Source organism: Miniopterus natalensis, chromosome 17, assembly GCF_054644295.1.
Source record: "Miniopterus natalensis isolate mMinNat1 chromosome 17, mMinNat1.hap1, whole genome shotgun sequence".
In the NCBI taxonomy this organism is placed as follows: domain Eukaryota; kingdom Metazoa; phylum Chordata; class Mammalia; order Chiroptera; family Miniopteridae; genus Miniopterus; species Miniopterus natalensis.
This window is the reverse complement of record NC_142097.1, coordinates 34,722,378-34,741,054: the sequence shown is the minus strand read 5'-3', so window position 1 is coordinate 34,741,054 and position 18,677 is coordinate 34,722,378. Positions and strand designations below refer to the sequence as shown.

The 18,677-nt window shown below is 37.2% G+C and overlaps 1 protein-coding gene across 3 annotated transcripts in view; it reads left to right on the top strand.

The window, feature by feature from the left end:
- The window catches only part of VMP1 (vacuole membrane protein 1), a 78,644-nt gene that overhangs the window by 54,079 nt on the left and 5,888 nt on the right, over positions 1-18,677 (top strand). For all 3 annotated transcript variants that reach the window (XM_016203757.2, XM_016203767.2, XM_087826267.1), the window contains exons 8-10: positions 47-127; positions 1,879-1,995; positions 6,318-6,379. In XM_016203757.2, the coding sequence (XP_016059243.1) occupies positions 47-127; positions 1,879-1,995; positions 6,318-6,379 (260 nt within the window). The remainder of the gene's footprint in view (positions 1-46; positions 128-1,878; positions 1,996-6,317; positions 6,380-18,677) is intronic.

The following is an 18,677-nucleotide window of genomic DNA, read 5'->3' as shown; positions in this document are numbered from 1 at the left end:
TTCCTTGTACTTTTCAGTAATGTTTTGATACCTTTCTTTTATACAGGACTTTGCCTCCCGGGCTAAGCTGGCAGTTCAAAACCTAGTACAGAAGGTTGGATTTTTTGGCATTTTGGCCTGTGCTTCAGTAAGTCAATTGTGTTAAAAGTGAGAAATTCCAATAAATGGTAGATTTATATTTTGATCCAATTTGTTTTTAAAAATACATGCCTAATGAACAATAATGCTATCATTTTTAACGGGTATGTAATTTTATAAATTATTCATCTTACTCATCGAATGAGCTGTTTTCTGGTGGATACATTCATATTTTGTTTATTAACTTTTAAGCATTTCATCATGCCATGATGACTTCAGTCCTAAATGTCTTGATTCAGTAAGAACAAAAGAGACAAAATCCATCCTTCCCATGGAGAATTTATAATGAAGTGCATCTAACCAAATAACAATGACTTCATTCTTTCCAGAGTTATAGATAAGTCATCTTTTCCCAAAGTTTCAAGCATTAGTTATAAAGAAAAATTTGTATAAAACCTGTCTTAAGTGACCTTAACACCTAGTTAGATCACTGGAACATCTGTGGCAAAGTTAAGGACATCTTTGGCTACAGTGAACTAAGAAGCCCTTTATTTCAAAAACTTACTGTCTCCACTATGCTGTACCTGAAACTAATACAAAATAATATTGAATGTAAACTGTAATTAAAAATTTTTTTTTGTCTGGCTGGGCATGGCTCAGGGGTTGAGCATCGACCTAGGATCCAGGAGATCATGGTTCAATTCCAAAGAAATGACAATTATAAGGCTGTGAAGTGATATTGTTATTACAAGGTTGTAAGTCAAATGAAATTGCATAAAGTCTTTGAATTTGGGTGGGAAAAACAAAACTGAGTTATTGAATCCAAGTGTTACTAACAAAAAAATACTTGAATTCTAATTCAGTCATGGCACTGTTTTTAAAAGGACATGTGACAAATATCTTTTAAATAACTAGGCTTTTCTTTGAAAGTTCAAAAATGAAATTATATAAATTAACTGACTTATAAATGGTTCAGCCAACAGCCACTAGGACAGAGCACTTCTGTGGGGGAAAATGGATGAAGCTCTCAAAAACAGCCTTGTGGTCTCTGCATTTTTACATGAAATTATCTCTTAGCGTTCTTGAAATGTGGCAATGTTTGGAAAAGGTATTTGTTGTGAATCACTTCTTTGTCTGGAACTGAACATTCAAAACATCTGAATCAGTGCTCTTGTATTTCCACGGCTTGACTTTCTTTCTAAAATGTATCACACAGCCCCATGGCCTTGAGCTCTCATAAAATAAAACACAAATAATGAATTTTTTATGTTGAGAAATAAGAGCACATCCACCTATAAATGTATTTGTGAATTTACAACAGTGTTTGCCATACAGAGACATGAGCACTTTCTAGATAATGTTCTTGTTTCAGGCTAAAGACTTTCAAACCCTAGTAACTACTGAAATAATCTTAAGGCTTTTTCTCATTTATACCTCACCTTAGAAAACAGCTACCAATAGCCAAGTGTCTACTGAATGGTATTAAATTCCTGTGCGTCCATTGGCTTTATCCAATTCTAATGTGATAGGAAAAAAAGTATATTTATGGGACATTAGCCATAAGTAATAAAAGCAGAGGGACAGCTGGCTTGCTTTGAAGAGGTTGAGCAACAGCCTGAGATGAATGTGAGACCCGGTTTCTGGACACATTAGAATACTTGCCTCACCCTCTGAACAGTGTAGTGCTGATCAAGGAGCCATACCTCTCTGCAGTGTAAGGATTTGCTTATAGGTGGTAAAATGACACCGTTCTTTGGGTTGTATGCAGAAGTCCCCTTGTATTTATTTATTCTTTTACAGATTCCAAATCCTCTGTTTGATCTGGCTGGAATAACATGTGGACACTTTCTTGTACCTTTTTGGACTTTCTTTGGTGCAACCTTGATTGGAAAAGCAATAATTAAAATGCATATTCAGGTAATTATATCCTCTTATCCCCTGCCTAATGATGATGAGCCCACTAAAAGGCACCCAAACCGATTTCCCTTGCTCATTCCAAGGTGAATTCCAGGGTCGAGCTATTGGTCCTGCCGCTTTTGGTTGGTAGCTTGTGGAGGTGCTCAGCCGTGTCATTCTGAGGTGGGTGGGAGTGGGCAGGTCTTCCCTGTCCCTGTTGGAAATTGTGCCCCTGTATTAGTTTCCTCTCGTTCCTTCATCTCTTTCTTTCTGCCTTCGTTCCTTCATCTCTTTCTTTCACTTTTTGCCTTGTGAAACTGTTTATTCAGAACTTTTACCAAACAAAATCAGTGCTCCCATGTAGGAAGATGCATATCATTTTCACACGCATAGTCCAAAAACTATCTTTACTGACCATGGGCTGAGAAAATACTGCCTTTCACTAGTTCTACTTTTCTTTCCCACGCTGTATATAACACTTCCCCTCGAGATACCAGTATTCTGTACAGAAAACCAGACAGATGTTAGTGTTGGGGAGAAGGGAAGAAAGGGGTCTCCAAAGAGGCAGAAAGATGTGGGTTGTGGTTAGAGAAGTGAAAATCTGCCAGTCTTCAAAGCCACTCATAACAAAATCTTTAGTATACACTATATGAAAAAGGAGAGAAAAGAGACTAAAATAACTTAAATGGGGGGAAATGGATATGTGCTTCTAGGTCTGTGATATGAACTGTTTCCTTCTGTGGGCAAATCTCACCATAATAAAATAAAATAAACCTGGAAAGAATTTCTTAATCAATGAGGTTTGCAATAAAGAGGCATTCACCAAAGGAAAGGCAAGAACAGTGAGTAATGTCTGTGCCCCGGTTTGATTCCTTAATAATTAAAAACATACCCATCCCCCAAGTTTCTTCTTAACACCTCTCTACCTTTAGTTCTTAGGAGAGTGAAACAAAAAAATCTCAGCTGCTTCTACCTGCCCCGTGTCTAATGTTAGATTTTGGCATTTGAGATAAGTTTATTGAACCTGTCCTCTATTCTCCTGCCATGATAATCACCCAGAATTTCAAGGATATGTTTTTCTTCCTTCAAGGAATATATTTTTCCCCCACTTATATTAAGTATATTGTTCAATGAATATAGGTTCTTTAATATTGGAATGCTAGTTTCTTTAGTAAAGATTTAAAATACCATAACAGGATTTTTCAAATAATAAAATATTGGGCTGAGTAATAAATTATTTTGCAGTGTATCTGAAGATAATATTTTCTGTAACCTTTTCAGTTCTTTCTGGGGGAAGAAAGAAGCTATCATTTAGCTTTAGGGAGTCCTTTGAAAGTAACAACAGATTTGTTTAATTCCCTTTATAACAGCAAATTCTCTAGGAATCCATAACTTATGCATCCTGCTTTATGTAGTAATCTCCTATAGATTACAGTAAAGGTTATTATGCTAAAAGTACCCTATAGTGATAGGGTATGCAACTTATCAGACCTATCATTACAGAACAGCCAAAAATAGTATATTTTTAGAACATTCTCATTGAGGTTTTTTTCCAAGTTATGATAATGCTTATTTTTTTATATAGGACTTCTCACTTTAAAGCACTTAGTGTATGTCATCTGATTCAATCATTGTAGTCCTGGGTTAGAAACATTATTACTGCCGTTTTGTGATTATCAAACTTCCTGAGGTTAATAAGTAATAGGTGCCTAAGAGAGTAAGTAACAGCTGGAATTTGAACCCTAGTCTTTTGGCTTCAAGCTCAATGTTTTTCCCACTTTTCAGCATTGTTGTCTTAACTATAAAATATTTATGTGATTAAGGGAACTGAATTGTTTGATGCCTGTTGTTTACTGGGGCCTATACCAGACAGTTGGCATTGGTTCTCTCAGAACAGTCCTGTGAGGTGGTTGTTATCCCTGTTTCATAGATGGGGGAACTGAGTATTAGAGAAGGTAAAATACATGCCTAAGGCCCGGGAATTCAAACCGAACCTTATAAAGTGAAAGCTTATTCCCTGTTTCTGGGTGGAAGTAAAAAAAGAAAGCTAAAATCCATCTGTGTTTCTGAAAGGAAAGGATCTGAGTTCCTTCACTAAACTGACAACATGGGGTATGTTCGCTATGTTCCATTGTATTAAAGAGATGTATTTTATAAAGCCATGTCACTTGATGTACATCCAGATGTAGCTTAGGGCAACAAGTGTTTCTCATTCCTTGGGTAAACAGTATTAATGAGTAATACAAACATCATAACTTATTTCTGAAACAACAGAGGACACCACACACCGATTTTTCTGTGACCTGTTAGTAAACCTGTCTCCTCTTCTGCTTCTCTTCTTTCCCTCTGCTTAAGCTAGACAACTTTCCTTGATGAAGACTGTTATTTTTATTGATATTTTGCCACCAGTAGTTCCCTACACTGGTATCTTTTTTTCCTTCCTCTTCTCCTCTTCCCCTTGTTTCCTCTTTGCATGTGGTCAAGTGAGCTGTTCAGTGGTCTGTGCCCTTTGTTTATTTGGTAGAATCCCCCACTCAGATCTCCAGCCTGAATAACACTGAGATTTAACGTTCTTAAATGTCTGACACATTTATGTCTTGCCCAGAACAGTGAATTTTCAAGCTGTTACATATAAAAAAAAAGTTATGGTTTGTTTTTAAGCAGTGAAATTGTGCAATTATCTGGGCATTGGCTTATTGTGAATGTTAGGAAATGATGGTAGGGAAAGCTTATGTTGGTGAGATCACTGAGATACAAAGCCATTAGCTCTGTTTCTTAGTAAAAGATTTATTGCTTTTAGTATGGATACTAGAAGGACCCTCATTATTAATGCTTTTCTCCCTAAATGATCTATAATAGTCTTACTAGCTTCATAATCTTCATACACTGTTTATGTAACATTGTTTATAAAATCATCATCCATCTTGTAACTGATTGACATCTATATTAGCTTGCTTTTTCCATGAGATAGGTATCTTTCAAATTAATGGATGCATAAACAAACACCAAAAATGACTATGAACTTTTTTTGTAGTCTCATTTCCTTACACATATCCTTACACTGTGCAGCTGCCAATATCTATTAATACTAGGACTGTGACTGAGAAAATGTCATTGCCGCATTGTCTTTTACATAAAATAAGAAGCTTTAGTCTAAAGTAGCCACTTTTCTGAGATTTATAATGGATAGATTTTAAAAACAAAACCAAAAAAATGGATTGTTATTTATTTAACTTCCCAAATAAGCTACATAGGCTACATTATTTAACAAAGAATGACAAAGCACCAAAGAGTTTCTTTATCGAGAATTAGGAGAGAGAATCTAGAATTACTCATCTTTAATCAATTATTAACCCTTTAAAGCTAAACTTTAATATCATCTTCTTGAATCTCTAATTAATTGTACTTGTGTGACCTTTCCTTTCTCTGACCTTTTATATCACATTGCTTTTACCAGTAATGGCATTTCCAGTTCTATCTTTATATATACGTATAATGTACATAGTACTTACCATCTTTCTACTGTGTATAGAAACATTTGTAAATACCTTTAGGGCTTTGAAGAAGTCTTCTCATCTTTGTGTTCCCTGAAAACTCTTGATAATGCCTTATCTTGTCCATAGTAAGTGCTTTCTGTAACATTTATTACATTGAGTTGAGAATATTTGCTACCTCTCAGCCCTAAAGACATCTTTACTTGTAAGTGAGGTAAGGTATCAACATCTTTTAATTAAGGGAGACTACCTCCATAACACCGAATTGAAAATGACCTCGGTCTGGTACAGATCCTCAGTAATCTGTTGATGCCTTTGTTAGTACCCTAACCCTGAACAGCCACTGTCCTTCAGGATCTGAGAGTGGAACTTTTGGGATACTTCCTTCTGTAAAAACTTTCCATGAAGGATGGACAGTCTTTTCAAGGTCTAGATTAGATTTAGCCCTGTCATTGGGCTGATCAGCTTTAATTTCCCTGGTGAGAGCTGCATGGGAACCCATGTCTTCAGTTGAATACACCATTCTAAGATAAAACATGTGGAATGTCCACCCAGTCTTTGGTTTCATGACTCATAGTTTTCCCTCAGACATGGTCACATATCCTAATAAGACTAGAACTGTGCTTAACGGAAAACATCTTTAAAATACAAAGTAGGTAGCAAATGGTGTTTCTTATTTTTTTAATAAAGAATTTTAAAAATTGCAATTAGGGCCAGCATCTCACCAATTTTAGGCTGTTACCAGAATTGTGAATTTATATTGGATTTTTTTTAATGAGAGAAATATTTATTTTAATATTTTATTAATATCAAGTAATTATTTTAATATTAAAACTTGTTTTTTTACAGAAACTCTTTGTTATAATAACGTTCAGCAAACACATAGTGGAACAAATGGTGACATTCATTGGGTGAGTAATTCTTTAAGGACTAATATTAATATCACTATTTGAATGGAAGGAAATGTATAAAAGACTTTATTGGGGTAGCTCTTCATTTTTTGAAGAAATATCTCTTGCCTTGTTATTAGTTAAATTGGAGACTTTCTTGAACTGCCCCGGAGAAGGATGAGGCTCATATTATACTAGTTTAATTTTAAACCAAACGTAGCAAATCATGCAGTTCTTGATTTAAAAGAAGCTTCGGAGTTTGAGACTCTTGCCACTCCAGAGAAATAGGAATTTCTCTTTATGTAAAGACTTGTGTCATTACAGTTTAATAATGCTTTAATGGCCCGGCCAGGTGTGGCTCAGCTGTTGAGCGTCGACCTGGGATCCAGGCGATCAGGGTTCGATTCCCGGTCAGGGCCCCTTCCCCGGGTTGCAGGCTCGATCCCCGGTTGGGGGCGTGCAGGAGGTGGCCGATCAGTGACTCTCTCATCATTGATGTTTCTGTCTCTCCCTCTCCTTTTCTCTCTCTGAAATCAATAAAGATATAATTAAAAATAATAATAATAATGCTTTAATGCAGTGCGATGCCTTTTAGCCAGATAATGTTTCATTATATTAGACATGATAGGATGGCATAATATTACCAAAATATGTCAGTTATGAACCTATTACTTCACTAGAGAACAGTAAGGCCATTTTAAAAGGCTTCTATCCAGAGCTTTTATTTTTGTGTGTATAGAGGTAAGACTAGTTTTGACATGTGCTTTAAATGGTAATGTTACAAAGTTGTGGAGCCGACTTTGATAAAACAGGAAAAAAGAGATTTTGTTTGGTTAGTCAAATTAACTCTTGATTGGAATGTGAGTACTGCCAGATATTAAATGAAACATTTTTAACATATGAACTTTTATTCAGTGTTTATGGGAGAGAAGTTTTCTTTCATTTAATAATGTTACTTACCAGTGGTGGAAGAGTATTACCTTGAAGTGTCCTTTATGTAGTTTTAACATAAATTTTTATCTTAAAAGCCATTTATGAAACAAGACATTTATGAAAATTTCTATTTTAATTTAAAAATTGCCACTTATAGGTGAGTTCATGAGTATTAGTTTTATTAGTCTTTTAACCATACCTTGTATATTGTATTTTCTGTCCTATATATATATACGACATGTTTTATTCAAAATAGCTTTTAATATTTTCTATTTAGTTTTTAATGTAATAATTGAGGAAAAACATACTCTTGAGAATATACTCAGTGGAGCCAGTCATTGGCTTTATCACTTCCTAAGCTTCTGATTATAAATGTGGATTGTAGCTTGTACATCAAAATTTAATTAACTCCAGTTTTTTGTTACTTGAATCTTTACAAATAAAGTGGTTTACAAGTAACCATATGTCGCATTCAAAAAGAAAGCAGGAATATTCTCGTTCCTTAGTTTAAATACAGAGAAGGCATTTCCCCTGTTCTTAGAGAGCGCCGCCCACCTCGAGAGAATCCCGAAGGATGGCAGGCTAGCTCACTAGCTCCCTGGCTCACTGGCTCGCGTCCACACTGTAGGCCTGACTGCTCGCAGCACCACCCGTCTTCCTTTCCCCTTTTCCCGCACTGAACCTTCATGGAAGGAAGTTTCTTGGCTGCTTTTGCATCATCACCGCTACCACGTTTTGTTTCCCCAGCTTTGGAGTTTCTTAGAAGTTGGATTAGTTAGCTCCCTGTCTCATCTACCCACATAGTTTCATTCCCTTCCAGCCTGTTCACCCTGCTGCAGTTAGTAACTAATCTTAATCTGAGCAAGTCACCACCACTCACCTCACCCCTCAGCTCTCCTCCTCTTGAAACCCTTTACTTTCCCCCTTTATTCTGAAGTAATGCTAAAACTCTTTAGCATGGTCTGTAAAGCCTGGAAGAATCTCTGTCCCGTATTTTCTCTGCTTAGTCTCCCACCACTGGTCCCAACTCATGTTTTCCCCTTTGCCTAGTTCGGGATTTCTCAGCCTTGGCACTATTGACATTTTAAGCTAGATAATGCTTTATTCTGGGGACAGTCCTGTGCATTTTATGATATTTAGCTGCACCCTTTTTCTCCACTCACTAGATGCTGGTAGTATCTCACTGCTGTGACAATCAAAAATGTCCTCAGACACTGCCGAATAGCCCGTGGCAGGTAAACCCCACTACCACCACCAGCCCATTGAGAACTCCTGGTCTAGATAGTATCCTTAAGATTTCAGCTATACATTCACAAAACACCTCTGACGAGGGCCCTAGCTTCTTTCCTAGGGCCCTCTGTTCGCAGCAGCATGTACTACATGGACCGACAGTTGTATTTCCACATTTATGTCTGAAAGTATGTGATTGTTACCCTCTGCCATTACCCTGTAAGCTTCTTGGTCAGAGTCCATGCCTGTTTGTATTCACTGTTATAGCCACCACGCCTGGCATCTTGGTTGACACATAGCAGGTGCTAGCTAAGTATCTGGTGAATAAATGAACACAGTGTCTAAATTTAAAGATCTGGCCAATAAAAATTAGCAGATTATATGTGTAGCCCAGACTTTTCTGTTTCCCTAGCCTTTGGAGTTTCTAAGACGTTATATTACTTATCTGTACAAATAAAAATAAAAGTGTCTTTAAGCTTAAACCAACATAATGTCTTATCCGTAGAATATCTTATTCTAAGATATCCATGACCTACTGCATTTTGATTTTTATTGAAATAGTTAGGTGGTTTTCAGGAGACAGATGTTGGAATGTTCTGATATCTTCATCTTTTCCCCAGTTCTGTCAACAAGGATGAGCTCATCAACTTATTTTCTAGACAATATATTAAATAGTATAAGTAATAAGTGTTCAAGTGATGATTAATAAGAGACTCACTAAACCTAGACTGATAATTAAGTTAAACACTGGAGAAAGAATTTTTAGTAGACCTAAAATTATTTTATATCATACCAAGTAGCTTAACAGTTTATTTCAGAAAAGAGAAGGAAGGCAGTCATATTGATCCCCTAGACCCATTTTTGAGTTGGACTTAAAATACTGCCTGTCACTTGCTGTAGAAGCAATCTTCTTTCATTATTAGTTCTCCGTCTTCACACTGTTAAAATGCTAAATGAGCCTGGCCGGCGTGGCTCAGCGGTTGAGCATCGACGTATGATCCAGGAGACCGCAGTTCGATTCCAGGTCAGGGACATGCCGGGTTGCGGGCTCCATCCCCAATGGGGGGCATGCAGGAGGCAACTGATCAGTGACTCTCTCATCATTGATATTTCAACACTCTCTCTCCCTCTCCCTTCCTCTCTCTGAAATCAATAAAGATACATTTAAAAATACACACAAAAAACTCCACGCTAAATGGTATATCAGATCATCAAACTAAACTAGTCAAGTTTGGAATACACCTTTTTAAGGATGTTTAAAACTATGTGCCCACAATTAAGGGAGTGATGAATTGCCATGCTAGAGAGAAAAAATCAGAAGACAAGAAAAGTCAGCAACAGTTCAAATTTAAAATAAAATGATGAGGTACGAGGGTGAGGAAGAATGGAAGATGAATCTCAAAAGTAAGGACGCCAGGGAGTGGATGGTGAAAGGAGCGCGCGGGCTTGGACAGAACAGACCCAGGCTCCAAAACAGACGGTGCCGCAGCTGTTGCGTTTCATGTCCGCCGTTCTTTCCGCAGCGTGAGTTGAGCAGCATTCTCTTGAGTAGCGTTTCTTTTTCCAGTTTAGGAGGCTACTGATACCCTTTGCAACTTCCAGTCATACTCACAGCAGTGATCTAACATTCCAGGGCATGTGGATTTTCACAGTGCTTTTCCTCTTAGGTTTTCTGTTACCTGTGTTCTCAAAGTCTCGTTTTCAAAAGTTTCTGCTGACTGCGAATGCAGAGGTAGACAAGGTGACGGTTTTGTGCGCTCTCGGGAAAGATTGAGGGAAGACCTACTTTTCCTTAAAGAAAGTACCCATTTCTTTACTTTCTTCTCTGATCCTTAAAATGCCTTTAACCAGGACAAAGTTTTTATTAAAGATTATGTAAATAATTCTTGAAGAGATTATTTTTTTGAACGTACTGAGCATTTGACATACAATTATTATTATTACTGTTTACTTCTAATTGCAGCCATGTATGATGGGTATTTATCCCCCTTTTATTGATAAGGAAATAGGCCCTGTGTGGTTAAAAATAACTTACTTAAATCTTATTTTGGCGTTTTTTGGGGTTTTTTTTAAATTCATAAAAAGGGGTTTATACCATAAGTAACCTTTTGGGACTTTGCACTTACTATATTGCTAATATTATTGTGTGTTGCTGAAAATTATCTGTTTTGACTGCTGTATATTCCATTGGGTAATTACTCATCCGCTCTTCCTTGATAGACATTTCTAATGTTTTCATGTTTTTTGCTGTTTTAAACAAATATGAGCATTTCTTAGTCTAAGATAGGTGAGGACATAGTAAGGAGCCTAAGGGTATGATGAAAACACAGAAGAAGGATAAGGTAAATCAAGATAACCCTTAGTTTCGATAAGTTAAGATAACTTAGTTTTGTCTAGGACCAAATTTGGGCAAAATCTCACTACTGCTGTGCCTGTGGTCTGCCAGGTCAGGCTACTCACCTCCCCTGAGGTGTCAGGAAAAGAGTTAATGTTGGCCAGTTACCTCTGTAGTGAGGTTTAGTATTAATTTTATACAGGTTTGAATGCTACATTGATGATTGAAGGAAATATTCCTTCCCCACAGGGTTTCTAGTCTCAATGTAGCTATGAAGTGGCCCAGCTAAATATGATACCCTAAGTATGCTTTTGGCCTCCGGCATTTTTAGTACAGTGTCTCTTTGTACAATAGTCCTAAGTTCCCAGAAAGAATGTAAGCCCTACCTTCAAACTTTACTGTAATTTTATTTTATTTTTTTTTAATTTTTGTAAGAGTGTGTTTGAGCCAAGCTGGCGACGTATGCCTGGAAGCAAGATCTCAAATGCTCTGAGAATAACAGTTTCACAGCTTCTTTTATACATTTGAAATTCCAAATTTTACTGTAATTTTAAAAATAAATGATTCTAATTAATAGATGTATTTCTTGGACAGTTCTAGAAAGTAATTGCCAATGTCATTAGGTTTAGGGAAAGGTATTCTTATTATCTATTCCTAAATCAAAGTGTTTGTCTAGTTATGTATGGAAATCTGAACAGATGTGACGAATCAGTTAGATATTCTGAGAGAGGCAAGAATACAAACGGTGGCCTTGGGAAAAAGCTTTTTGGTTTATGGTATGTTGGGCAGGGGGATGGAAAGAGATTTCTGAAAAAAGATCCGGCATGTAATTGAGTTTTTTACTCTTTGGTATCCTGGGTTGAAATAAGTCAAGGGATAGAACCAGGGAACTTTAGAGCTTCAAAGGCATTACATTTATTGCTGTCTTCTTTTTCAAAATTTTTCATTATGATTTAAACTGATTTTTATTTAGACTTTCTCTAATGAGAGAGACCTGGACATGTTTCTTAAAGAGAACCAAATGCAGCTTTAAAATCGTGATTAAAATGACATGTCCGGTATTCTCACCAAAGAGAGATGAGAATTTCCAGAAAATAACATTAAGCATATGACCCGTAACAAACCATATGCAGAACATTGGCTCATTGTCAGGTTGCCAGGGTCTTATTAGAAGACAAAGTCCCCACTTTCCCCACACAAGAAAGTTTCCATAACTCAATCATTGAACGTGGGGGATGGAGTTGGCCAAAGCACAGATACAGAATGTTCCACACTCTTCTTTGCTGTCTCCTCTTTGAGTTAACTTAATGTTTGACCCCAGAGTCTGACTTGCCTGTGGCAAGAGAGATCATTTTAACCAATGAGCAGTTAATGCTTGAATCTTAATACTGTTCCTTGTTCCTCACTCTGTAACAAGTGGCCAGAGTGAGCGACGTTGGCCTGGGCTTTCTCCTCTACAGAAAGAAAATCTGTCCTTTCATTTTAGGATATAAAATGGTTCGTGTATTTGATTCTCTTACTTTGATTGTTGTCAAGTAATCAGGAAACGTTATGGGAGTGTGAACACAAATATCTGTGCTAACTGAAAAAGGGTACATAGGTTTTAAGACTCCAGCTGCTGAGGTTCAGTTATACACGCTGATTTTATCATAATCTTCTGTAATTTAGATAGTGTTAAAAAACAGACAACAGACCTAAAATGGAGTCACTTGTGTTAAGTCCACAATACAAACTGCAACTTAATACCTAACTTAATTATAGTTTCAACCTTTCCCAGGAGTGGAATCTTAAACCAGTTGATCTGTAATTACCTGGTCAGCACTAGTAAGGTCATCTGCCTGATGGACCCCTGCCGTCCCCCAAAGGAAGGTGACCTTGCCTGGGTTGCAGGCTCCATCCCCAGCAAGGGGTGTACAGGAGGCAGCCAATTTATGTTTCTCTCTCTAATTGATGTTTCTCTTCCTCTCCTTTCCTCTCTCTCTAAAATCAATTTTTAAAAAATTTTTTAAAAAAGCCAATAAATTTCCATGCCATGTCACTTTAAATTTCAAATTCTGCAAACTATTCTTTGTTCTTGACCTTTAGATCTATGAGTCCCTATTGCTGGCTTTATTCTTATAATTCAGTGGGTCTTTGAGCCAGTCACAGATTGATTTGTCACCATATAAAGTTTCCTCCAATCTCTCATTTTCCATAACTGAAATCAGTTGATTTTTTCTTTTTTGGAATACAAAGTATAGTTGACATGCAGTATTATTAGTTTCAGGTGTATAACATAGTGAGATTTCACATTTATACACTTTACAAAGTGGTCACCACAAAAAGTCCACCATCTGTCACTGTGCAGAGTTATTATATTATTGACTGTACTTTACACTCCCATGGCTTATTTATGTTATAAGTTTGTACCTCTTGATCCGCTTCACTTTGTGCCTGCACCCCCACTGCCCAGCCCTCTGGCAGCCGTCAGTTTTTCTGTATCTGTGAATCTGTTTGTTTATTTGTTTGCTTAGTTTTTTTAGATTCCACACATAAGTGAAGTGATACAGTACTTATCTTTCTCTTGGCTTATTTCACTCAGCATTAATACCCTCTAGGTCTATCCAGTGTGTCACAGATGGCAAGGCTTCATTCTTTTTCATGGCTTAGTAATATTTCTCTGTGTGTGTGTGTGTGTGTGTGTGTGTGTGTGTGTGTGTCCATCCACTATTTGTCTATCATCTATTGATGGACTCCTACGTTGCTTCCATATCTTGGCAATTGTAAATAATGCTACAGTGAACATAAGGGTGCATATGCATATATCTTTTTAAATTAGTGTTTCATTTTCTTCAAATAAGTGCCCAGAAATGGAATTGCTGGGTGCTTCTTTATCCCTTGTTATAGCCTTTGGTTTTTTGGGTTTGTTTAAATATATCTTTATTGATTTCAGAGAGAGGAAGAGGGAGGGAGAGAGAGACAAAGGTCAATGATGAGAGAATCACTGATCTTGATCGGCTGCCTCCTGCACGCCCCCGGCTGGGGATCGAGCCCTCAACCCGGGCATGTGCCCTGACTGGGAATCAAACTGTGATCTCCTGGATCCTAGGTCGATGCTCAACCACTCAACCACGCCAATCGGGCTATATCCTTTGTTTTAAAGTCTATTGTGTCTGATATTTTAACATGTTTTGTTTGAGCAGCCAATCATTTTTACTTGGTTCTCATAGACCACTCCTTTAGCTCTGGCCTCATTCATTAACATAAATGGCTGCTTGTCTCCTACTGCTCAAGTCTAAATTCTGAAATGAGGTTTTGTTTTCAAAGGCTTGCCTTTAATGATAGCATATTTCTCAGAGTAGCTGCCAATTATAAGGAGGTCTTAACTTCATTCTGACTCTTATAGAAAACAGTTCCAAATGTTCAAAAGCAAGGGCAATGGCAAAATCGTTTTTTTGAAAGATGCCTATAATAGAAATATGTTGTGAGTCAGTAGCAACAATACACCTAATGTTTCTACATAAAGCAGTGGCCTTCCTTCCTCACAGCTGGTAAGAAAGGGAAGGTGTCATGTGTTAATACTACTTTAGCACACAATGGACTGACTTGAGTACAAAAGAGGTTTTAATAATATGAAAGGGGCACAGATGTGAATGAAATTCAAGATGTTTTAATTCGAAATCCTGAGGTTGAATCACAATGTATTTTAAACTGTATAGATGAGAAAACCTCAGGTTCTTTATTTATTGCATAGTTTTTATTCTGAATTTATTTTATTGAGGTACTCTTCCAAGATCCTAAGATGTAAAGGAACTTGGTTTGGATGGGCTACCACATTTCAGATACAAATGCAAGTAGAATACACTAGTTACCAATTTTTCTTATCAGCTTCAGAGATTGAAATTCTTCGTTCAGTTAAATGGGAAAGTTTAATAACACTTTCATTCAAGTCACACAGGATTATTGGATCCCATTTTTACTTGGTTAAACATAAATTGATTTTCAGTTAGCACCAGTTCATTTTGTCCTATTCCTGGGTTTATTAGATATCAGTTCGTTTCTCTTTTTTTCTTTTTTCTTTCTCTAATCTCTGAGGACTAAAAGGCTGCAAATATTAATGGAAATCAGCACACTGACCTTTGGCTTCTTCAGAAAGATTGCATCATAAGTTCCCCCTCCCCCCTTCCAGAGCATTCTACCTTCGGAAGAAAGAGGTTCATTTGCAGGGCAATCTATCATGGTTGAATCAGGCCAGGAGTCTGAGGTCCATTCTGAGTCACCATGAATGGAACTCTAGAATTGGTTGAACCCCAGGGAAACTGGTGGTTAAATACTGTGAGAATCTTTATCAGACAGGAAATGACAACTCATTAGAATACTAACCGTTAAGCCTGTTTAGATCACTGCCTGGGAGGGGTGGGGAGGAAAATTTAACTCTATAATGTTTGACTAAAATGTGTCCATTTCTGAAAACAAAGAATTATCTATATGGCGGTTTTCACAAAAGGAAATTTCTAGGCCACCTTGTTACTGAAGTTCTATCATGCTGTCATTGCCTCTTTTGTACAAAAGATGTGGTGGTGGGATAGGGAGGGGCTTTTATTTCATCCCTGAGAGTATATCCTAGTGGTACCGTAGTTGTACAGTTCAGTCTCTTTAGGAGAGAGACTTCAATCTCGTTGGCTTCAGTCTAGAGGACCATTTTCTATTCAGGGCTCTACTCCTTGCTCCTGGGCCAAATCTCAGTTTATAGAAGATTTCTTTGGAGTCAGATGATAAATTTGATTATTGATTTACATAAAGTAATCTTCACTCAATCCAGAAAATTCTAAAGATCCTGATATTCATTTGAAAAAATAGATTTTAACTGTGGGCATAGGGTTTCAGTTCCTTGAAGTTTGGCTTTCCAGATTCTTAAAGGCCCTCTTCAGAGTGGATATTAGAGGGATGGGTGAAAAAGAGACATGCAGTCCACATCTTTGTAGAAATGTATTTTTTCCCTCTAATATATTATCTAACCCTGCATTGAGTTGGTCTACTAATTAAGCCTTAAGATATTTTTTACCTTTTGGGAGCAAGGTGTAATATTTGTACCCTTTACAGTCTAGCTTCATGGTCTAAGTCAGTGGTCTTCCACTGTTGGAGTGGAACTAAAATTATAGAACGTACCTTTATATTTATTTTAACCTTTGTTATTTTCTTTTTGTGTATTTTTTGTAACATATAGAACAGTATTATGGTAGCACACATATATAAAATTCATTTGGCTATACAGACGTGGAGAATATAGCTTACCATCTGTCTGATTGGCACTCTTTCAGTCCACATGCCAGAAGGTCATGTATCATGGATTACAAAGATGGGCTAGGGGAAGAGTGGGAGGTTCACAGTACAAAGGGGGCTTACAATAAGCGTGTTGCAATTTATTCTGTTTTTTTTCTATCTTCATTAAACAGATTTATAGCTTATAATTCCTAGTTTTAACTAAACTAACCCTCACAAACAGACAAGTGGACTAAGGAGTTTCCTATAAAGAAACAGTAGAAGGAAGATAATACTAATAATGCACTCACGATAAACAGTAAAAGAAGTTGCAGCATTGCTATTTCACCTATTCTTAGTATATGTCTATAGAAATCAGCCAAAATATTTAGAAATTATCAATCTTAATAACCGACAAGTGTATATAATGCCTTGAAATAGTCACTAATAATAGCATGAAAGCCACCATAATGAGCAATACATTTAAAGTAATAATTTTTAGTGTGGCTCGTTTGGTTGGAACATCCTCCCATGTACCAGAGGGTCACCGTTCAATTCCCAGTCAGGGCACATACCTAGGATTCAGGTTCGATCCCTGGTCAACATGTGTATGATCAATGTTTCTCTTTCACATAGATGTTTCTCTCCCTCTCCCTTCCTCGCTCTCAGTAGGATTTAAAAATAAAATTAATTTTTAAAAAATAATGAAGTAATTTTTAGAAGAGGGTAGAGGGGTTATAAATGGCTATGGAAGGAAACTTGAGTTGGGGCGGTGAACACACAAAACAATATATAGATGATGTATTATAGAATCGTACACCTGACACCTATATAATTTTATTAACCAATATCACCCCCAATAAATTCAGTAAAAAAAATTTTTTTTTAAATATATCTTTATTGATTTCAGAGAGAGGAAAGGAGAGGGAAAGAGAGAAACATCAATGATGAGAGAGTCATTGATCGAGTTCACAACCCCGGCATGTGCCCTGACAGGGAATCGAACCCCGATCGCCTGGATCCTAGGTCGATGCTCAACTGCTGAGCCACGCCCAGCTGGGCTAAAAAAAGATTTTTAAATAAAGTAATAATTTTAAAACTTTTCAACTTTATTGTATCCTTTTAAATTTGTTTTTTTGCACTTTACTGTTTGCATAAGTATTATAAACATCCATCAAAAATGTTTTTAGATCATTGGTCTAGGCTCCACTGCCCTTAAAAGCCACCACCGGAAAGTACTAGTCGTCATCGGAGTCTGCTGTAGAGGGCCTGTTACACGCTGGATTACAGCGGCAGTGGAATGGGTCACACCTCCTTCCTCTCCGTGAACCCTGACTTGAATCTTAGTCTTAACATTTCCTCACACTTGTAAGTTCTCAGTGGTTTAACGAATCACACCCTAGACCAGCAATTTCCAACCTTTTTCACCTCCTGGCACATAAACTAATTACTGAAATTCTGCAGCACACTGAAAAATACATTTTTGCCCATCTGACAGAAAAATAGGTATAATTTTGATTTGTTCACACTGTGTTGGCTGTTGTCATTGTTTTGTTTGACAATCTAAGGGTTTAAAAGAGGTCCATGCCCTGACTAAGTAGTCAGGCACTGCATGTTTTAAAAATCCTGTGGCACACCTGTTGAAAATCGCTTCCCTAGACAATATGATTAATCGTCAGAGGTATGTTACATAAATCAGCCTCAGAGTACTTCACAAATAGTGAAACAAAGGTAAAAAAACATGGTGCCCACGCTTTCTTCTAAGAAAGATAAAGGCTCATTACCCTGTAAGCTTACTAGGAACCCATTTCAGACAGTACGCTTTCTGGGAAGCCAGTGTAACATACATGGTCACATTAATGCTAAGATCCTCAAAAAAGTAGTTAAGAAAGGAACAAGGACTATATTAAATAAAAATTTATTAATACCCATATAATTCCCTTAGGCATTTCAACTGCTTAACCTTTATATAGGCCCTGTGTAAATGAGGCTAAACAAGAAGACAAATCAAATTTTTTTTTAAGTTCATGTTATTTCCATGTTATTAAGCACTGTGTCCCAGTTTTATGATGGCACATAGTAACAAAAAACACACACCTGGTTGGAAAAATCCAAACAATCATGAATAGGAAAATGTCAGGTCTTCTAATATTAAGTCCTAGTTTGATGACTATCTCTATGATAGAAAAGAGATTCAAAGTAAATCACATGGTGTGTTGCTTATATCTGGTGAATCAGTTTGAGAGTTACACAATTTGAAAGGAGTCCCTTGAAAACAGGAGCAATGCCCAGCCAGCGTTGCTCAGTGGCTGAGCGTTGACCTATGAACCAGGAGGTCACGGCTCGATTCCCGGTCAGGGCACATGCCCAGGTTGCAGGCATCCCAGGAGGGGTTGTACAGCAGGCAGCCAATCAGTGACACTCTCATCACTGATATTTCAATCCCTCTCTCCCTCTCCCTTCCTCTCTCTGAAATCAATAAAAAAGAAAACAGGAGCAGTAATGATCGACTGATTTTTGGAATGGGTGTGTGCTCACACTAACCAACAAGTGAAAATTGAAGCATTGTGAAAAACACGT